This window comes from Entamoeba histolytica, genomic scaffold (assembly GCF_000208925.1).
Source record: "Entamoeba histolytica HM-1:IMSS scf_1104750516361 genomic scaffold, whole genome shotgun sequence".
NCBI classification, from domain to species: Eukaryota; Evosea; order Mastigamoebida; family Endamoebidae; genus Entamoeba; species Entamoeba histolytica.
In genome coordinates this window covers 6,259-27,461 of record NW_001914942.1, presented here as the reverse complement: position 1 = coordinate 27,461, position 21,203 = coordinate 6,259, and the positions used below count along the sequence as shown (strand labels likewise).

Here is a 21,203-nt window from a genome sequence, read left to right as displayed (position 1 = left end):
AAAAAGAAACGATTTAAAAAAAGCAACAAACGTGTTTGAATAAATGATAGTATTGGGGATGAAGATGGGCAAATACAATCATCTAGAGCTTTACACACACTTATAATAAGTGAATCCATAATGAAATTAATTATTTTTTTCTGTTAATAAGCTTGTCATAAATCCAATCTCTCCATTCATTTCGTTCTAATAATTTTATTAAAATGATAAAGAAAATTAATAAAAAGATTGATATCAAGAAGAAACATGCTACAATCCAATATCCATGACTTTCTTTTATTAATGCATATTCAAACCAAATCATCTGGTGAAATGAAGTAATGTCAAGATTTTTATAATGAAAGATGATATTATCAAAAGTCCAATACTTTAAGAATGGCACAGTAAATTTGAAATGATCACAGAGATTATAAACATCACATTTTACGTTTTTTATTTTCATACCATTAGGAAAGTGAATATGAACTTCATAGTTACGAACAGAAATTGATTCTAAGGCTAGGCTTATTGGAAAAATAAATGTTGAATTAAATGGAATTAACTGTTCATAAGAAATGGAAAAAGACTCTTTCCAATTACCTAGCAAAGGATATCTCCCTATGAGATTATATGTGCAAGTGTAAGAAGAGCAGAAATAAGAAGAAGTAGAAATATTTCCTGAAGAATCATAAAAATGAAAAGATGAAATTGATAGGGGTAAATGAAGAAAGAAATCATAAACAGTATTATGACTTGCTTGAACCTCATTTAGATTAAATTCATTTAAGGATGTACCTAAGTTAGAAATATTGATGAAATCTATCTCTTTTCTCAATGAGACTAGATGAGGGTTTGAAGTAAATTTAATATAGTCATGTTCAATAATTTGTTCAACTTCTATTGTTGTAGTATTTGTAAAATACTGAATTTGGAAAGGAATTTCTGTTTTTGAACTTGGACTAATTAAATGGAAATGCACTTGAGTTAAATCAATTTTTGGACTAACAACACAACGAATATCAACAATATCTCTTTTTAATAAATAAATATATGTATTAACTTCTTTTGCTTGATTATATAATTGAGGCATAATTATTCCACGAAATTGCATTAAATCGGGATCATTAATACTAGACTTAACTCCTATTCCATGTAATTCACCAACTATATCAAAATTACATACAATTTTTCCTTTATCTGAGTCATGCAATAATACCTCAAATTCTTTTTTATTTCCTTCTTCAAGTAGCCTATTAAATTAATACCTAATCAATAGATCAAATATAACAAACTGTTCTAAAACATATGCAATGCTTTTTTCTTTGTCATTATCAAAAATACATGAAAATGGTCCAAGATGACTTGAAAATTCGTTTGAAAAGAAGAAAGAAAATGATGAGATTGGTTCTTTCATTTCAAAGTCTGCAATTAGTTCAACATGGGGTTGCCCTGTTAAAATGAAATATTTCATAACAATACTATTTTTTACGATTTTGGATGGTCTTACTACAGACCCCCAACATACAAATAACAAGAAAAAACACAACATGAAAATTTTTATTAAATGGATTTTTGTCAGTTCTAAACAAAAAGAGAAAATGTAAATTAAAAGAATTTTAAAGAAAAGAATAAAATTAAGCCAATTCTTCAATGCATTTAGCAGCAGTTCTAACACACTCTCTGCATGGCATAACATTACCACCTCTAATTTCTTTGCATTTAGTACATCCATTACTTGACTCTTTAAATTTGGAAATACATGCCTCTTTTTTATCTTCTCCAAGAATTTGAATAGCTGCATACAAAGCACCACAATAACCTTCTGGGGCTCTTCCTCCTCCACATCCAGATAATTGTTCAATAAGCTCTTTTCTATTTCCTGTTACTTCAGAATAACCATATGCAACTGATTGAGAGCAATTTCCTTTGTGAGCTCCATGATATTCTACAGCAATTTCTGAAATAGTAGCCATTTTTTCAAGTTGAGTATAAATCTTAAAATTATTTTTACATTAAATATCAAAAATAATTTATATAATTTATTTCTTTTTTAAATATAAATTGTTCTATTTTTTATTTATGTATAGAGTTGTTTTTTTTGATTTGTTTTTTATATTATTCCAAATCTTCTGAATCATCAAAAAATAATAATTTATTTTTTCCATAAACATAATCGTATTTTTTGTTATGAGTATATTATTATCTCTTTTCCAAAAAAAATCAACTTTAAAAATACTCATTTAGAACAATAGATTTTTAAATTTATTTATTTTTTTTCTCTTAATTCTTTGACATTCTTTTTGTTTGTATTGAAACTTAATTTGAAAGCAATTTTATATTTTTAAAATATAAAAATAATCCACAGCAGTATGAAAACTATTTGTTATGTTCTATTGTTTGTTTAATTTTGTTTATACTCATTTATTGATTTTATTCTTTCTTTGGTTTGATAACTATTCTGATAATTTACTCCCTGTTATGAGAATGAAAATATAAAATTAAAATAGAAGAAATGGTATTAATCAAATTTCAATTGATTCAATTGAAAATACAAAAACAATATCAATATTATTTATAAGTCATCAAACATAAAATATTTTAAAATGAAAGAATGAAGAATATAACAAAAAAAAAACAAAATAGAAACATAAATAGTGTCTTAAAAAATAATAGAAACAATTTCATTTATTGAAATAATGTAAGAAGTTATTATTATCTATTAACACTTGTATATTATAAGTTCTGTATTTAAATTTTGATGTAAATGCTTTCTACTAATAAAGAAAGCTATAAAACTATATTCTTGTTTCATTTCGTTGAGCATAATAATACCAATTGAAAATTGTTTTAAATAGTAATACATTCAATTGTGCTTACTTTAACTATTAATTTTTACTAATATAGTTTTGTTCTAACCATCATTATTAAGAAATTAATTATTAATAAAATTATTTCTATCGTTTATTGTTCATTTGATACTAATCTCATTCTTGAACTATTATTAACATATTTTAATGATTATTTTTTATTGTGCTAAAAGCAATATTCCATGACATCCGTCATGTTTTTAATTAAATGGGTTTTACCTTATTTAATGATGTCAATTTCAATTTTTATTTCTTCTATTTTTATTTCATTGATTTTATGACATAATGTTTTTTTTAATTCTAACTCCATATTCCCTTCTTTCAATACTACCTATTTAATATGTTATTTCCTATTTCATTTTCTCTTGTACAATAATACATTATTTTTCTAATTAGTTTAATAAGTTGTTCAATAACAATAAAAATTAATAAAATAAATGATATATAAAACAATAAATGATATATCATTTTGTTATTTTATTATAGAATCTAGTGAAATAATAATAAATTAGAATAGAATTTATAACAAGACATGATTTTCATTAAGAGCAATCCTTTCAAAACTGTATAAAACTAATTATTATTTAATCAAGAAACTCTTGATACTAAAGAAAGAAAAATTAATACTTTATCTGACGAACAAACAGAAAGAAGACTTAACCCAAAATAACAAAAATACAAAAACAAAAAAATTAAAAACAAAAAACAAAAAAATTCTAGAAAGAAGCAAAAGAAAATTCTTAAAAGCTATAGAAGAAAAAAGAAAAAAAAAGATAAAGTGTGAATAGTTCTTTGAAGAAAAGAACTCAGTCAATTAAAACATGAAACTCGAAGTTATAATACTGTTGATTGCTATTACCTTTGCTCAGTGTGGTGTTTCTAATTGCATGAGATGTGTAAATGGAACAGATAGCAAATGTGAAGAATGTAATAATGGTTATTTTATTTCTCAAACAGGACTATGTGTTGAAAAAAGCCGATTTATTGGATGTAAAACTTTTGGCTCTATTGGATGTGATCAATGTATTGAAGGATATGTAAAAGTGTCAAACTTTGTATGTATGGGTTTGTTTTTATATTTTATTGGTTTGGTGGGTGGTATTTAGTTAGATATAAACTGATCATTAGAATGTCATAGCTTTTTCACTAATTGTAATGAATGTACTTCTACAGAATGTAAAACATGTGATAACGGTTATGATTTAAAGGATGCAAATACAGAAGTTCCTGGTATTACTAAGGTATGTGCCAGTTCCATGTCATTCATTGTAGCAGTACTAATGGTAATTTTCATTTTATTATAATGATTTAATTGAAATTAACGATACATTGTTTCTGTTTTTTATCAAATATATTGTTATAAAGGGGGAAAAATGAGAAATTCAATCATTTTCTATCTCTTCTTTTCTTTTTTTGAGTTAAAGAAAAATCAATGAGGAAAACCTAAACGAAATTCTAAAATTAAAAAAAAAAGGGTTTAAAATCTGAATTAAGATATATAAATCATAATGAGTGATAGAATTACCTATGATGCACAAAGAAATGCTCGTGTCCAATACATATGTGCTAGTTTGTTTTTAATTTTATTAGTGTTAATCTGTAATGAATAATTCAAATTAATATGATTAAGAATGTGGAGCTGAAACTTCTTTTAAAGTAAAAGAAAGTAATATTTGTTGTTCTCAATGTCAATGTAGAATTTTATATAAAAAGAGAACTCCAGAACGTTTGTTCCTTTTCTTATTTGGTTCATAAAGTATACAATTGAATATTAACAAGAAATAGCTGTTGAATTTGAAGCAAGATAGAATGAATTGAATATTTGAAGTTTTATTTTTTTAAGACTTTTGGTTGTAAATTTAATTTTTTTACCAAAATTCTGATTTTAGCAGAGCAAATAAAAAAATTACTTGAAGGAGATAGAGTTGTAGAAAAGAACTTTTTAAAATGAATAAACAAATGAGATAATATTATCAAAACGAAAATAAGGTGAATTGCTTTTACGCTTGTTATTAGTTTGTGTGAAGAAGCAACTATTGGTTAAGGCATTCATCTTCTGATTATTTTATTATTTATAAAGGAGAATTAGATGTATTGTAATATTAAGAGTCCTATGTTTTTTCGTTTAATTGCTCCTTTTAAAGTGTGTATTTTAAACAAAGGTTAATGCATTAATAAATGTATTTTACAACATAATGGATTTTAGTATATCATGTGTTAAGATTGTCGACAACAATGCCTAGTAAAAGTGTATGTAATAGGTTAAATGTAAAGCCAAATAAGATAATTGTTATAGTTTTTATTGTGGGTTATAACCAAAATATTATATTTGTTATGTAAACCAATGTATCAAAACTTATTACAAAGTGAATATTTGTGAAGGTTCAAAAACGTGTAGTAATTATTCTATGATTGTAAGGTATGTAGTATTTATTCACATACATCAATTTGTCAATAACTAATTGTAGATGTGCAAAACAAAACCCCAAATTACATCCTACCAATTAAGTTACCTCAATTCATTTGGTTAACTGTTGGTGATACAGGATTTGAAGGTTATTATAACAAATTTTTGCATTGTAGTCATTTACTCTTAATTATTGGCTACCTCAAATTAATTATGGAACTAGGTTTGGAATGTTTGATAAACCATATCTTGAACTATAGGAAATTCATTTGTCTAAACAGATTTTTGAAAATAGAAGTTGTATAGAGGTAATAGATTATAACTTAACTGGTTCTGGATTATATAGAGCTTTAGAATATAATTTTTAGAGGCATTATAAGAATTCAAGAAGTCGTTTTTTGTGTTTACTTTCATAGACTTTGGTTTGTCAAGAAAGAATTGACACCTTTCTTTCTTTTTTTAAAGACAAGTCTCAAAGTCATTATATATTCTTTGTTACAGGAAAAGAGATGATTAACTTCTTTAAGACTTTATAACAGTAAAAGAATAACAAAAATACCTAGTTGCTCCAATGACAGATGAGGAATGTCCTAATAGATATTTAAAACTTGAATATGAATATTCTATAAAGTCTTAAATTCATGTTTCTTATATACTTCAGAATCTATTTTTTTTATAAAAATATGATAAAAATTTTTTCAATAAAATTTTAATTAAATGAAAGGTTTGTCTAAATTTATTGTGCTGTCATTGATTCTCCTTCAATTGTGTTGTCAAGAGCAAGATTGGCATAATCTACTTCTAGTTCATACAAGTCTTGTCGTGCATCAGTAAATTCATTTTCTTCCATTCCTTCTCCAACATAATGATGAACAAAGGCTCTTTTACCAAACATTAAATCAAAGTTTTGATTTACTTTTTGGAATACTTGGCACATAGCTGTATGGTTAGCAATCATACATGCACTTCTAGCAGTAGAAGCATATGAACTACCAGGAACAGCAGTAGCTGGTTGACTATTAATACCACATTTAAATGAACATGGACACCATCCAACAAATGGAACTGTATTTTGTTTCTTAATTCCACTAACAGCAAGATTAACTTCACGTGATGAAACATCTCCTCGATACATCATACAACAACTCATAAATTTACCTTTATTAATATCATCACATTGAATCATTAAACTATTTGGATCAAATAATGATGATGTAAGTTCTTGAACTGATAATGTTTGTCTAATAGCTTTTTCTGGTGTAACAATTGGTGCATATGACATCATAGCAAAATGGTCTCTTGGGAATGGAACAAGATTAGTTGGAAATTCATTTAAGTCAACATTTAATGTACCTTCAAATCTTAATGATGCAGTAATAGAACTCATGGCTTGTGCAATTAATTGATTTAAATGGAAATATGATGGACTATGAACTCCTAATTGTTTTTGACATATTTTATAAATTGATTCATTATCAACCATAAAAGTACAATTTACAAATTTCATCATAGCATGAGTATTTAACACAGCATTATATGGCTCAACAACTCCACTAGAAAGTTTTGGTGATGGCCAAATAACAGTGTTCAATTTAGTCTTTTTTGTATATTTGTCTGCTAATTTCTCACATAATGCTGCAGTAAAACCACTTCCAGTTCCTCCACCAACAGAATTATAAATGAAAAATCCTTGTAATCCTGTACAATTTTCTGTAGCTTTTCTAATAGCATCCATTGTTTGATTTAGTAATGGTTCATATCCTGTTTTTCCTTTAGCAAAATTAGAGGATGCATCTTCTTTACCACAAATTAAATGTTCAGGATGATAAAGTCCAGAATATTCTCCAGTTTTAATTTCATCAATTACAGTAGGTTCAGTATCGACAAAAATAGCTCTTGGAACATGTCTTCCATTTTGGAGTTCTTGGAAAAAGGCATTATAAGCAGTATCTATTCCTCCAGTTATAACTGACCTTTTTTCATTAGAATTGGCAATGGCTGTTCCATCTGGTTGAATTCCATGTTCAAGGCAAAATAACTCCCAACATTTATTTCCAAGTTGACATCCAGCTTGACCAATATTAATAGTAATCACTTCACGCATAGATCTGATTAGGTTTTTAGATTTAATAGTTTATAAGTTCTAGTTAAAATCTTATTATCATTATGATGTGATTCTTATAAGATTATTTTACTTATTTTTTTCCCTTCAAATAGTTTTTTCATGACTAGAGCTGATTAGATTATTTTAAACTTTTCAAGATAAAAAATAGAAAAGAAATAATCATGGGTTATTAAAGTTAACAGATAATTAATGAGGGAAATAAGTATATCCAGAATAAGGTTGTTGATACTGTTGTTGGTATGAATTTCGATAGGGCGTTGTATTTTGGTTGTTTAGAGTAAACCCATCTTCAAGTATAGTATCATATTTGTTTTGTTTTTGACCATTTGAATAAAGAAATCCTGAAATCTCACTTCTATCCATTCTAGACTGTGGGTTGTCAATGTCTTGGTTAATTGAAACCCAATCTTCCTGATAATGATGTTCTGGATTTAAAGGATGATGGACGGAAGTTTCTTCCATCTGATCTTCACTATCAATATCTATCAAGTTTTCATTTGAAAATTGTCTTGTTCTCACGTCGTTCTCCATAGACCTTACTTGGTAGTCATTGTCTCTTCTAATTGGAATTGTTTCTCTTGTGACTTGAGGTGCATATTTGTTATAGTCATTATAAAGACTGTTCGTACTAAGACTGACACTTCTATCAAAGTCTGATGGATACCTTCTGAGTTGTGTTGAATAAGGTTCATTTGGTATATATGACTGTCGATTCCAAAACCAGTTAAATACAGAAACTCTATGAGGTGTTTTTGTTGAGTAGTACTGAGTAAGTAAAAGAATAATCCCAACAATGACAATTAAAACAATTGCACAAATGCCAACTTCTTCGATATTGATCATTTTAAAATACAAAGTTTGCTTTTTTTATTTATAAAAAATAAATAAGTTATAGAAAATAATTTTTATAATATATTATTAGAAATATTATCTTGAAGAAACGAAATAGTATGTCGAAAAGGAGTAATATTCTTACTTGATGTTTGAATTTCAGTTATCTGGTTTTGGGGCATTGCAAGTATCAAAGGCATTTTAGCACACTTAGCGTATTCCAACACTAATGAAATTAGTTGCTCGACAGTAATTTCACAATAACAAAATAAATAACTTCGTTTCCAGTCATTACCAAAGAGGCTATGCATTTGAGACGATATGATTATCCATTCTTTCATTGAATCAAAAGAACAACTATTTTGTGAATTGAAAGAATTATTTAACGGACACATTTTCAAGGAAAATGAGTTTGTTTGATTTAGTAAGTTGAGAAAATCTTTTAATTGAGGAATTTTATTATATTCACATGGAGTTATAAGAATAGTTGAATGAGTCAAATGATTATTTATCCATTGTGTTATGTTACGGTAATAAGTGTTTAAAGAGTTTTGGTAAATAATGTCATTTACAGTAACTACCCGTTTTCTGTTCATTTTGATTATTGACTTAGAGATTTAATTCATTAAGTCAATCTAATGAAAAAATATTAAAATGTTTTATAAGACATTTTATAATTCAAAAACAAATTTTAATAATAAGATGAAATAAAATAAATCAATTTCTATGTTATTTTTCATTTTTTAATCATATTTTTTAAAGTAAACCTTTAAATCAAATTAATAGAGTTTCGTACAACAGATATTAATAATTCTTGCATTTATAAATGTTATTAAAGTGGTTAGTCATATCTCTGTTTTATTGTTCATTCTTTTTTAGGTATTTATATTTTTTGTGTATTAATCTTCAAATTCTTATAATTATGTGTATTACTTTGTTATATATTATTTCTTATCCTTATATTCTTTTATATTCATTTGTGTTTTGTTGTATTTTTGTGGTTAAATTTATTTTGTATTTTATTATTTTGGTTTGCTTCTAAATCTATTTATTTTCATGTCTTGGCAATTTCTTATTTTCCTCCAACAAGTGGTTTATTACTTGCTAGTAGCTTGTTAATTGTCTTGTGATATAATTTGAACTAACAGATTTGGGTTAATGGCTAAAATCAAAGTCATCAAATAGTTGTTTTGGGTTATTATTAACAACTATTCTATTTTTATATAAACAGTCGTGTTACTATATCCATAGTTTGGTTGTTGTATGTTAACAAATGTTGAATTGGGTATTAACTCCAATATCATTAACTATATTTCATAATGAATAATCTAAAAGAATATACTTTGATTAATAATGAATTTTATTCTTGAATTATGATTAGTTTTAATAGCTTAAATAAATTGTACTTAATAAATTCAAAACTTGATGTTATTATGTTGCTGATAAATTACTTAACTTTCTTAATAATATAAGTATTTCTTTCTCATTTTCTTTTCTAACTATTTTTTGCCTTTTTACATCATTTCTTCTGAGATGGTTCACTCTTTTTCATTCTTCTTCATTTGACATTCTTTAATGTCTTTTTTTATTTTCTTAATTTGATTTTGAAGTGTGTTAATTTCTTCTTTATTAATTTCTTCTTCTTCTATCCTTTCTTCTTTGGTTTTGGTTTTAATTTCTGCTTCAATCGTTTTAATATCTTCTTTCTTTAAACTCTTCTTTAGTTTTTTAATTATTTTTTCCTTTTGATTGAATATACTTCTTGTTGAATATCATACCATCTTTTTCTTTTATCTTCTTACTTCTTGAGTATTTCTTCATATTCTCCTTTACTCTATTCACTTTTTATTCTTCATACTCTTCTTTGTATATCATTTATTGTTAATCATTTATATTTGATATTTGTGTAATCTTTATTATTATTGTATTTTCCTTGTTTTTTATTTGTTTTTATTTGTGTCTTTCGTCTTCTAAACACTTTTTCCTTGGTATTTCTTTTACCCTTATTATTATTTCTTTGATATTTCTTGCTATTGATATTTAATTTTTTATTATATGAGATTGGATTTCTATGTCTTGTGTGTTTTTCTTTACAATACACATTGTTATTATACAATAATCGTTACAATAATATTTTGTTGTATTTCCTGCATTGGAAAAAGGATCTATTCTATAGTATTGGACATTCTGTAAAAAAATATAACATCATTCGTTGTAAGACTTAATACTTCCAAAAACTCAAACAAAAAACAAGAAAAACAAAGAAGCATATTAAACTGTAATTGATATATTTATTTTCTAACATTTTAAAAATAAATACTGAATAGATAAGAAAGATTAAAAATATTAAACTAAAAAAATTTAACAAGAAATAATTGATAACAAGAGTTGTGTTATTTAAATAGGGTTAGAACTTTTTTCTAAAAAGAAGAATGGAACTAATAAAGTAATGACTGACGTAAATATTTCTATCAATAATCCTTCAATTACAACACTTCAAATTTCAGTGGAAAAAACAAAGAAGATTTCATTTTTTAAAATTGGTGGTCTACTTTTGGTAGCTAGTGTTTTAGTCTTGTATTTGTATCAAGTTAGAACGGAATTATTGAGTTATGGAGTGTGGTGTTTAATAGGATTTTTTGTGTATTCAATTTATAAATTTTTAACTTCAATTAATAAAGGTTTGTTTTATTTTTTACAACAGTCTTAAAGAGAGTCATAATATTAAATTTAAAAGTTACTATTATTGCTGACCAGTCCAAAGGAATTGAGTTGATTAAAGAGTCAACATCTATTCCATATTCTAATGTTGAATTTATTCCAAAAGAGGTATTAAACAATGTAATAATTCATGAACAAATCCAAATTTTTGTAGTAGAAACTTATCTTGCTTTAACGTTCAAATCTAAAAACGTTAAATACATTACAAAATTCCCTCCTTTAAAACCAATATTTTATGAATTCAATTTATCTATTAAACAAAAACAACTTATTTATCAATCACTTCATCACTTTTTAAAAACAATGAATTAATTTATTTTATATTTGTTTTGTTTCTGGTTATGAATCATATTCAAGTTATTTAAATTACATAATTTATATTCTTCTCTTTTATGATGTAATGAAACAAAACTAATAAAGACATATAAATTATTATTTTATTTTCATACACAAAACTTTATTATTTTATTTGATATCCAAATATTGTTTTGTATTAACAAATTATATCTATTTTTATTATAAAACAATTACTTTTTTATCTTTACTTAAATTATATTCTATCTTGTAACTCTTTAAGGAGAGAAAGAAAATGTTTATTATTTCTATCTCTTATATATATAAAAACAATAATTGTTATTAAAAATATTTTATTCATTGACACTAACTAATGCTTATTGATAAATCAACATTCAACAGACAATAAATTTTATTTAATTTTATGCTTCTTAGAATTTAACTTTATAGAATATTATTGACATTAGTTTATCATTAATTATCAAATAAAAAATCAAAATAAATGTATCAAGTCATTGTTTGACTTTTCTTTAACCAATGAATTTTATTTATTAGCTTTAACTGTTTCAACTTTCTTTTTAGCTAAGGCATTCACACGTTCCACTTGATCAAATATTAATGAGTTCCATGCTTCACACTCTTCTTTTGTTTCACATGAAAATTTATATGGAATTTGGTTTAGTTTGCAACTAACCATATTCTTTACCATTTCACAATCTTCAATAAGGTATATTCCACTTCCTTCAGTAAATAAAGCATCAATCTCTTTAGCAAATTGGAAGTCTTGTAACTGTTGATAATCACCAATTTTATTAATTTCTTCTATTGCTTCTTCCATCATTTTTTCATCTCTAACTTCTTTTCCATGATACTTCTTGATCACAGTCCCAATCAATCTGTCACTGAACAAAAAGAAATAATTCCATTGTGTTGGCTTACTAACTAAATTATTAGTTAAGTACATTGGCCCACAACATATAAATCTTCTTGACGGCAATATTCCAAAATCAGCATCAATCAAAGATAAAATAAATTCTACTTTATCATTTTCTTCAGATTGAATTTTAAGTGAATTAGCTCCTTCAGATGATTTTTTGGCTTCTTGATATGCTGTTTTCAATTTTTCTAATCCTTCATAATCTTTCCCTGTGTCTTTTAACATATCTCGAATTAATAATTCATATCGTGGTATTCTTTGAATTGGTGTAATTAAATAAAATGAAATGGCTTGAATATTTTTAACATCAGAATGTTCTTTCATATATTGTTCCTTAGCCTTTTCTTGTGCTTTAATTAAATCTTTTTCTTTTTTGAAATGGTTTGTCATTTGTTCAAGATATTGTGGATATTTATTAATATAACTAGATGCCATCTTCAAAAATTGTAGATTCTTAATGAATTTATCTCCAAATACTGGTAAAGAATCACCTTTGGCATTTGCTTGTCCTTCTTCCATCATTTCTAAAAATCTTTTATGTACATTAATAAGAGTAGAAATATCACTTTGTATTTTTTTAGCAATAGAAGACCATTCTTTATTATCACTCATTACAATTGGTTTTAAATATACTTCATTCAAAATCTCAAGTCCTCTTAAATGTACTTTTTCTGAACTTGTCATTTCACTAACTACTCTTTTAAAATGTTTTTTATTTTCATCTGTCATTGTTCTAGAATCTATTTGTTTGAAGAATTCTTCAATATTATTTGTACTTTGATCAGCATTAGACTCTAATGTTTTAATAACATTCTTCATAATATCCCCGTTGTTAATTAAAACCCCACCATTAGGTGCTTTATATTTCAGATATTCCGAGTCTGGTTCGATAAACTTTTGTCTTAGTGTTGCAGTTGTAGAATGATTAGTGTTACTAGTATCTATAGTAACATGTCTTTTTCTACCTGCAATATTTTCTAGTGTCTTTCTTCTTCCAACAATTTGGTCAAATAAAACAGATTCCCAAACATCTCTTTCTTCTTCACTGTTAACAGCAAATTTACAATTTTCACATGTATTTCCCATAAATAAATTAATAACAAATGGAACTTCTTCTGTTCCTTTAGTTTGTACTAATTTCCAACCAGCGTTAACTTTCCATTCTTTTTCACACTCAAAGACACAATCAGCCAATCCATTAAAATCTTCCATATCCATAAACTTATTATAAACAAAGTGTGCCGTATCACCATCCATCTTTTTAATACTTTCTCCATGTAACTTTTTCACTTTTGTTTGAACAAAAATATCTTTAAATAAGAAGAAATAGTATAGATCTTTTAACTTGTCCTTAAGGTTAGGTACAACAAACATTGGTCCACTGCAGATATATCTTCTTCCACTTGCGTCTTTTGCCAATTCCTTTCCTCCTTTGATAATATCTCTCATAAGCAATACTTTATAATTCTCTTCAGATTGAATTTTAAGTGAATTAGCTCCTTCAGATGATTTTTTGGCTTCTTGATATGCTGTTTTCAATTTTTCTAATCCTTCATAATCTTTCCCTGTGTCTTTTAACATATCTCGAATTAATAATTCATATCGTGGTATTCTTTGAATTGGTGTAATTAAATAAAATGAAATGGCTTGAATATTTTTAACATCAGAATGTTCTTTCATATATTGTTCCTTAGCCTTTTCTTGTGCTTTAATTAAATCTTTTTCTTTTTTGAAATGGTTTGTCATTTGTTCAAGATATTGTGGATATTTATTAATATAACTAGATGCCATCTTCAAAAATTGTAGATTCTTAATGAATTTATCTCCAAATACTGGTAAAGAATCACCTTTGGCATTTGCTTGTCCTTCTTCCATCATTTCTAAAAATCTTTTATGTACATTAATAAGAGTAGAAATATCACTTTGTATTTTTTTAGCAATAGAAGACCATTCTTTATTATCACTCATTACAATTGGTTTTAAATATACTTCATTCAAAATCTCAAGTCCTCTTAAATGTACTTTTTCTGAACTTGTCATTTCACTAACTACTCTTTTAAAATGTTTTTTATTTTCATCTGTCATTGTTCTAGAATCTATTTGTTTGAAGAATTCTTCTACAGTAGCACCACTTTGATCACTATTATGACTCAGACCTTTGATAACCATTTTAATAATGTCACCATTAGTGACTAATTTTCCACGTGATGATGTTTTAAATTCTAAAACAATATAAATACCAGTTAAATAATTTACCTTTATAGTAATATTTATAGAATAAAATTAATGAACAAACTAACATAACTATCTTCCATTGGTTTATTGAGTATTTCCATTTCTTTTTTTAATGCCTCCTTATCTTCCTTTGTTTCCTCATCTCTTCCCTTTTCTTTGTCTTTAGAATCTCTTACAAAAGAAGACTTTCTTTTATGTGAAAATACTAGAAATAAGTATTCCTGTCTTTTTGTTTCATTTGTCTTTTCAGGTTAAATGATTAACAAACCACTCATTTTATAAATTTCCAGTTCATAGTTTCCTTAGTTCTTTGGTAATTTCCACTTTATTTTCCCGATTTATTAGAATCTTTTCTCTTTTTTCCTTAATTAAAATAAGATTTTCTATTTTTAATTTTCACTATAAAAAAAACCTTTTCATAAACACTCATTATGAGTCTCATTTGTCATTTTTTCATAACGCCAAATATTTTCATAAATAATAAATAACTAATATAATAATAATAAAAATATAGTTTAATGGTTTTAAAATTTACCAATTCTTTAATTCAACAACATTGTTTTTTGTGAACATTTAATTGTATTTCAACTATTGGGGGTGGTTGAGGATATTTTACTCTATTTAAAAATCAATAATATTTTCAATTGGAAATGTAATACCTAAATAAAATAACAATAAAAACAAACGAATTTTTTAATGGATTTTTTGAACGTATCAATTCTTTAAATATTTCTTCAATACCTATATTTTCTGATGCACTAGTTTCTTTATATAACCATCCTCTTTCATTAGCAAGAGACTTTCCTTGTTCTTCAGTAATTACTCTTTCTTGACTTTTATCAACTTTATTTCCAATAACCATTACAACAGCCTCCCTTGCTTTGTCAACATCTTCTTGTTGATATTCATTCCACCATTTATCTAAATGCATAAAAGATTCTTCATTAGTAACATCATAAACTAATAAACAAAAATCACTTCCACGATAAAATGATTTAATAACACTTTGATATTTTTCATGTCCTGCAGTATCCCAAATACTAAGTGAATATAATAATCCATCAACAATAATTTCTTTTTGTGATATATCTGATCCAATTGTAGACTTATAATCCGTTGAATATTCTGCATTAATAAATCTATTTATAATTGATGTTTTTCCAACAAATGAATCTCCAACAAGAATTATTTTAAATGTTTGTTGAGTCATATTTTTTTATTTAATATTATTTAAGTTCTTTCTTCCTTCTTTTATTAAAAAAACTATTAAAATTTTTAATTTCTTTAATTCTTGTTCTTTCAATTATCTTTAAAGTTTCTTTCCTTCTTCAACCTTTTCAGCTCTTTGTCTTTCAAGGTCTTTCTTCATTGGTCCCATACGTGCTTTCTTTTCGGTGGTTGTTTGGAATCTAGAATGTCCATATTTAGATGATGTATCAATGAATTTAAGAACAATTTGTTCTTGAGCTGTTCTAGTGGTTGATGGGAAGCATGCTTTTCTTAATGAAATAACTCTTCTTCTAATACCTGCTACAGTTCCTTTGATCATCAAGAAATCGTTCTTAACAACTCCGTAATGTGGGAATCCTCCCATTGGAGTAATACCTTTTTCTGTAATATCAAATTCTGTTTTAGCGTTCTTAAGGTCACCACATCCAAGTCTGTAAATCTTTTTGTTAACTTCTGTTCTCTTGAAGAATCCCATTTGACCAGCTCTAGCAACTGTCCATGAAACTCTAGCTGGATGCCATGCTCCAACACAAGCAACTTTTCTTAATCCTCTGTGAGTCTTTCTTGGAAGATGTCTTACACCAAATCTCTTAATAACACCATTATATCCATGTCCCTTAGTAACTGAGCATACATCAATACATTCATCAGTTCCAAAGACTGAGTTAACACTAATTTGTTTTTCAAGAAGTGAGACAGCAAAGTCAACTTTTTCAGCAATTGATCCTCCATTAATTTGAATTTCCATAACTTCAGCTTTCTTTTGTTTTAATGGAACAAGTGCCATTTGAGTATGTGCAATTACTCTAACAACATCACATCTATTCTTAATTAATCTAATTTGTCTTTCTCTCTTTGATTTAGCTTTTACATCATTGTATTTTTCGGTATGAACAGCAAATTGATTTTTAGTATTTTTGTACCATTTCTTAGTATATCTTCTTTTGAATTCATCAGCAATATGTTCAGCAAAAACAGCTGTAATTGGTTTAAGTCCAGTAGTAGTCTTTTTGTATCCAACAAATCCTGCAACAACCATTGGTGGTGTTTCAATAATGGTGACTGGTTCTAAAACTCCATCTTTTGGAAGTTTAGTGTTTGTTCTCTTAACTTCACGAATAACATGAGTCATACCAGCTTTGAATCCAAGGAATCCAGTAAGATGTGGTTTTTCAGCAGCATTATCTTTTGGGAATGCAGAGACAGTAGCTCTTACTTTATGAACTCTCTTTCTTGGGTGGAAAGCAAGTGATCCGTGTCTTGGTGCTTCAAACTTTCTGTGTGACATTAAACCCCCGAACAACTAATTTATTAGTTACTTGTGGTTTTAATTTGAAGGGTTTTTCCTTGTTTCATATTTTATTCATAGAAACAAAATAAGTTTCATATTTTTATTATAATTTTAGTTAATAGTTTATCTAAGTGATAAATAACAGAAAAGAAAAGATTTAATCTCATCATTTATCATTGTTCTAAAGAAAAGAGTCAACTCTAAAACTATGAACAATTCATGTATTTAACAACTGCATTATTTGAGTCAGTAAAAAATCCGTTAGAATTAAAAAATGTTGATTATGATTCTCTTCCATTACCAGTTCAATTATCACCTTGTAAAGCATTATTTATTGACTCATGTATTAATAGTACTGAAATTCAAAATCATTTTCCATTGTTTCAAATACGAGATATTTTCATATTACCGATTCAAGAATATTCTTCAATTTATGGATGTCCAATTTCTGAAGTACCATTTATTGAAACAACAAAGTCATTATATAAAAATTGTAATTTTGTTTTTGAAAGAAAGGAATGTTTTAATTATTTATTTGCACAGATGAGAGAAGGTATTCAATGGATTATTCAAAATAAGGATATGTCAACACTCCAAATAGTTTATGATATATTAATGTATTTTTTACAACAAGTTCAACACCTAGTATTTTCTATAAAGAATTATTTTAATACAAATATTATGAGTACTAATGAACTTATTATTTATCGTATTGTTATTCAACTTTTACAATTATATATTGAACAAACAAAGATTTATCTTTATGAATGTCAAACATTTTTAACAACACAGAGTATAACATACCCAATTACTGTATATTTAGTTGAGTCTCTTGTTCCAATATCAATTATGAAAGGAAAAGAAATACAAATGAAAGTATTTTTATTATCAGGATCTTCAGTTCATTTACCAACATTACAAGTTGATTATCCTAATGTTATTATTACATCATCAAATAATTGTTTACCTATTAATGAATATCTTGATTATGAAAAAAACAAATTTGAACCATATCCATTTTGTGGAGGATGTGTGTTATGTTCAACATTTAATTGTACAACATTAAAAGGAACAAATAAAGAAAAAATAGAATTAAGAGTTTCAGTTTCAGTTAATTTACCTAAAGAAGATGGAAATTTTATTACAACAACATTTTTATCAACAAATAAAAGAAGAATGATAATTATTACTAATAATTCTCAATGGTTTATTTCACAAAGTTCATTATTAAATGATGTAGTATTTTCAAATTCTATATTATGTTCTGTTCCTATTGATAGATTATTCAATTATTTTAATTCTATTGCACTTCTTTCATTAGAGTCACAAAGTAGACAAAAATTACCAAGTTTTGATTATGAACAAGCATATTATATAACTGAGAGATATCTTCCATCTATTGGTTGTCCTCGTGGAGGATATATTAATGAAGAACGATGTTTATTTTGTATTGACATTTTATTAAAATACTTTGAAATACTAACAAAAAGTAGAACATTATATGTATTATATTCACAAGGATGTCTTTTTAGATTTATTGAAAAAAATGATTTAAGTGATTTACTTATTTTAGCACAAACTAAATTACCATTTAATTGTCTTGTTGTAGCTCTCGTTTTTGATGTTGAAATGAATTCTAAAATTACTTTACATTATATACTTGAATCAACACATTATGTTTCAAGAATTCATCATTTCAGAAAAACAGAATTGGCTAAAGAATTAAATGACATTTCAATGAAAACTAATAATGACATTGTGCTTCTTCAATCAACCCAACCATTTCCACCATTTACAGAAAATACTTGCTTTAATTTTATTAATATAGAAGAATTATTAAATGGATATTCATTTGTTGAATAAAAATAATAAAAACATTGAACAAAAAGAACGCAACACTTTTAAAAATTCATATTTTATTTATTTTTTTTGTCTTCTTCCATTTTTTTATCATCATTTTCTTCTTTCTTTTCTTCTTTAGATTGATTACTTTTGGCATTATCCTCTAATGACATTTTAATTGCTTCTTCAATCTCTTCTTCCATTGTCATTTCTTTCTGTTCTTCTTTTTTTGATTCTTGGACATTTGTTGTTTGTAAATTTTCATAGTCTGCTAATGATGCTGCAATAGCAGCTCTTAATGCTGCATCTTCATCATAGAATTCTGTTCCACCATTAACATCTCCCATGGATGCACGAATAGCAGCAGCATACTCTGGATCAAATTCTGGATCAAATGTATTTAATCCTCCATCTCTCATAATAATATTAGTTTTAGAAATCATATCAAGTAAAATATGTGGTCCTGCTGGAACTGTTACTAAAGTACAATCATCCCCCATTTGAGATGGGAATAACTCAATGACTGGTGCATTATCAACAACCTCTCCAAATGAAACAATGTCTAATGCAATATTACTTTTCTTTAATAAATTAACCATTGTTTGTGCTTCATCTGAATTAATATTTAAAGGTGATCCAACAAATAAAATGATTCGTTGTGTGTATATTTTATCAACTCTATTAGCAAGTGCTAATTTAGCTACTAATAACGCTTGTTTGAAGTCACTTGAACCACCAATTTTGGCTTCATGTAATCCACTTAAAATTTTTCCAAAATCACCTGTAAGAGTAACAAGGATTCTCTTTCTATTTAAGGTGAGTTATGTTATTGATATGAAGTTTAAATCTATTTTCTTACTTTGTATTAGAATAGAAAAAAAAAACAAACGATTCACTTCCAGCAGCAATGAAACCAACATGATTTTCTGGATTTTTTCTTAATCTTCCTGAAGTGATTGCTTGAACTGCTTCAATCTGTGCCTCCATTCGACTTGGGGTATAATCACCATTTCTCATATAATCAGATGTATCTATAATAATAATCGTTGCTTCTGGCATAACTTTTTTGATGAATGAGTATATTATTTTGAGATGAAAGAGAAAAACCACAGACTAAATAACACAAAAGTTATTGAAGTTTTACCGAAAAAAATGTTTTTGTTTGAAAAGACAAAAATATAAAAATCGAAAGAAGAACAAGAAAAATCATTACATAAAGAACAATGAGTGACTCTCAAACAATAGAAATTTTAGTTAATAGACTTGAAAATGAAAAAACAACCATAAATGTTCCTAGTATATTAACATTGAATGAATTAAAACGTTTAATTTGTAATTCTCAAAAAGATAGAGATAATACTGTTTGTTGTTTATTTAATATTGCAGGGTTTAATTCAAAAAAAAAATAAATGGGTTAATGAATTGTATAGGAATTTACTATATTTCAAAAAGGAGAGCCATTAGAAAAAGAACAAGTTGAATTACAGAATGGAGAAGAAATCGTTGTTGTTTATGTTTCAAAATATCAAAATAAAGATATTAATTTATTTGAAAAGACAGATATGACAATTGATGATAGTGATAAAGAAGAACAACCTTTAACTGAAGAAGAAATGATGCAAGTTTTTAATCATTTAACTCAACAACAAAAAGATGACATATTAATTCTGAGTGATATTGGGTTTGACCAACAAGTTGCTGTTGTTGCTTATTGTATGTGTGCTGGAAATAAAGAAGTTGCTGTAAATATGTTATTAACTGGAGAAATTGCAATAGACATGAGAATTATTACTCAGTTTATGTGTAAGAAATTTCCTAATGCTGTTAGAGAAGTTAGACCAGCGTTACTTAATCGTAGAAGAAACATTACTACAAATAATGAACATGCACTTGGAGTAGAAGATTTATTATTTAGAGCATTGTTAAATGGTGGACGACTTGAAGATATTCTTAATGGATTTAGAATTATTGGTGATTTAGGAGAAGAAAATGGAGATGAGAATAATGAAGAAAATGGAGATGAGAATAATGATGAGAACAGTGAAGAAGAAAATAGAGATGATGGTAATAGTGAAAATATGGAGTTGTGAAACAACATTCTTTAATAAAAAGATTTTAGTAATACGCTATAACTTAATTACATTTATTGTATTTGTTTACGTTATTTTAAACAATAGTCTTATATAAATTCACTCAGTACTGTTCATATACATATTTTTAAAAACAAATTATATTCTACTTATTAAAAACAACAAATATGGAATGCTCAAGTAAGTCATGTCACTTATTTAATTTATTTATTTATAATAGTCAGATGATACAATGATATTTACTAAAATCCTCTAATAACATTAATTTTTGACATGTCCATATCTTCTATAAAATACTTCATTAGAGTTTTTCTATAAACCTCTATTTCTTGTAATTACTAAGAGTAGTTAATG

At 26.2% G+C, this 21,203-nt stretch overlaps 13 protein-coding genes across 13 annotated transcripts, besides 4 other annotated features; 4 read left to right on the top strand and 9 right to left on the bottom strand.

Annotated features, from left to right (window-relative positions):
- Positions 1–130: 130 nt before the first annotated feature.
- On the bottom strand, positions 131–1,450 carry EHI_005980 (uncharacterized protein; the record flags this gene model as incomplete). The annotated part of the gene is made up of 2 exons (XM_648330.2): positions 131–1,229; positions 1,272–1,450. 2 exons carry the CDS (start codon positions 1,448–1,450, stop codon positions 131–133), a joined length of 1,278 nt encoding a protein of 425 aa, XP_653422.2.
- Positions 1,451–1,613: 163 nt separating this feature from the next.
- EHI_005970 (uncharacterized protein) lies at positions 1,614–1,952 on the bottom strand (the record flags this gene model as incomplete). The annotated part of the gene is made up of 1 exon (XM_648329.1): positions 1,614–1,952. The coding sequence occupies one exon, from the start codon at positions 1,950–1,952 to the stop codon at positions 1,614–1,616; it is 339 nt and encodes a 112-aa protein (XP_653421.1).
- Positions 1,953–2,909: 957 nt separating this feature from the next.
- Positions 2,910–3,101: a repeat region.
- Positions 3,085–3,250: a repeat region.
- Positions 3,251–3,667: 417 nt separating this feature from the next.
- On the top strand, positions 3,668–4,150 carry EHI_005960 (uncharacterized protein; the record flags this gene model as incomplete). The annotated part of the gene is made up of 2 exons (XM_648328.1): positions 3,668–3,911; positions 3,975–4,150. The coding sequence occupies 2 exons, from the start codon at positions 3,668–3,670 to the stop codon at positions 4,148–4,150; spliced, it is 420 nt and encodes a 139-aa protein (XP_653420.1).
- Positions 4,151–5,989: 1,839 nt separating this feature from the next.
- On the bottom strand, positions 5,990–7,357 carry EHI_005950 (tubulin alpha chain, putative; the record flags this gene model as incomplete). The annotated part of the gene is made up of 1 exon (XM_648327.1): positions 5,990–7,357. One exon carries the CDS (start codon positions 7,355–7,357, stop codon positions 5,990–5,992), a length of 1,368 nt encoding a protein of 455 aa, XP_653419.1.
- A 207-nt stretch (positions 7,358–7,564) lies between these two features.
- Positions 7,565–8,221, bottom strand: EHI_005940 (uncharacterized protein; the record flags this gene model as incomplete). Its single annotated transcript, XM_648326.1, has 1 exon — positions 7,565–8,221. One exon carries the CDS (start codon positions 8,219–8,221, stop codon positions 7,565–7,567), a length of 657 nt encoding a protein of 218 aa, XP_653418.1.
- Positions 8,222–8,283: 62 nt separating this feature from the next.
- EHI_005930 (uncharacterized protein) lies at positions 8,284–8,805 on the bottom strand (the record flags this gene model as incomplete). The annotated part of the gene is made up of 1 exon (XM_648325.1): positions 8,284–8,805. One exon carries the CDS (start codon positions 8,803–8,805, stop codon positions 8,284–8,286), a length of 522 nt encoding a protein of 173 aa, XP_653417.1.
- An 877-nt stretch (positions 8,806–9,682) lies between these two features.
- Positions 9,683–9,943: a repeat region.
- Positions 9,747–10,376: a repeat region.
- Positions 10,377–10,658: 282 nt separating this feature from the next.
- EHI_005920 (uncharacterized protein) lies at positions 10,659–11,242 on the top strand (the record flags this gene model as incomplete). The annotated part of the gene is made up of 2 exons (XM_648324.1): positions 10,659–10,890; positions 10,947–11,242. The coding sequence occupies 2 exons, from the start codon at positions 10,659–10,661 to the stop codon at positions 11,240–11,242; spliced, it is 528 nt and encodes a 175-aa protein (XP_653416.1).
- A 526-nt stretch (positions 11,243–11,768) lies between these two features.
- On the bottom strand, positions 11,769–14,671 carry EHI_005910 (Rho guanine nucleotide exchange factor, putative; the record flags this gene model as incomplete). Its single annotated transcript, XM_648323.2, has 3 exons — positions 11,769–14,383; positions 14,458–14,601; positions 14,665–14,671. 3 exons carry the CDS (start codon positions 14,669–14,671, stop codon positions 11,769–11,771), a joined length of 2,766 nt encoding a protein of 921 aa, XP_653415.2.
- Positions 14,672–14,943: 272 nt separating this feature from the next.
- EHI_005900 (small GTPase Rab7, putative) lies at positions 14,944–15,606 on the bottom strand (the record flags this gene model as incomplete). The annotated part of the gene is made up of 2 exons (XM_648322.1): positions 14,944–15,013; positions 15,083–15,606. The coding sequence occupies 2 exons, from the start codon at positions 15,604–15,606 to the stop codon at positions 14,944–14,946; spliced, it is 594 nt and encodes a 197-aa protein (XP_653414.1).
- A 99-nt stretch (positions 15,607–15,705) lies between these two features.
- On the bottom strand, positions 15,706–16,914 carry EHI_005890 (60S ribosomal protein L3, putative; the record flags this gene model as incomplete). Its single annotated transcript, XM_646950.2, has 1 exon — positions 15,706–16,914. One exon carries the CDS (start codon positions 16,912–16,914, stop codon positions 15,706–15,708), a length of 1,209 nt encoding a protein of 402 aa, XP_652042.1.
- A 222-nt stretch (positions 16,915–17,136) lies between these two features.
- Positions 17,137–18,780, top strand: EHI_005880 (uncharacterized protein; the record flags this gene model as incomplete). Its single annotated transcript, XM_648320.1, has 1 exon — positions 17,137–18,780. One exon carries the CDS (start codon positions 17,137–17,139, stop codon positions 18,778–18,780), a length of 1,644 nt encoding a protein of 547 aa, XP_653412.1.
- A 53-nt stretch (positions 18,781–18,833) lies between these two features.
- Positions 18,834–19,818, bottom strand: EHI_005870 (proteasome regulatory subunit, putative; the record flags this gene model as incomplete). The annotated part of the gene is made up of 2 exons (XM_648319.1): positions 18,834–19,566; positions 19,649–19,818. 2 exons carry the CDS (start codon positions 19,816–19,818, stop codon positions 18,834–18,836), a joined length of 903 nt encoding a protein of 300 aa, XP_653411.1.
- A 164-nt stretch (positions 19,819–19,982) lies between these two features.
- Positions 19,983–20,849, top strand: EHI_005860 (uncharacterized protein; the record flags this gene model as incomplete). Its single annotated transcript, XM_648318.1, has 2 exons — positions 19,983–20,120; positions 20,190–20,849. The coding sequence occupies 2 exons, from the start codon at positions 19,983–19,985 to the stop codon at positions 20,847–20,849; spliced, it is 798 nt and encodes a 265-aa protein (XP_653410.1).
- Between the last annotated feature and the right edge of the window lie 354 nt (positions 20,850–21,203).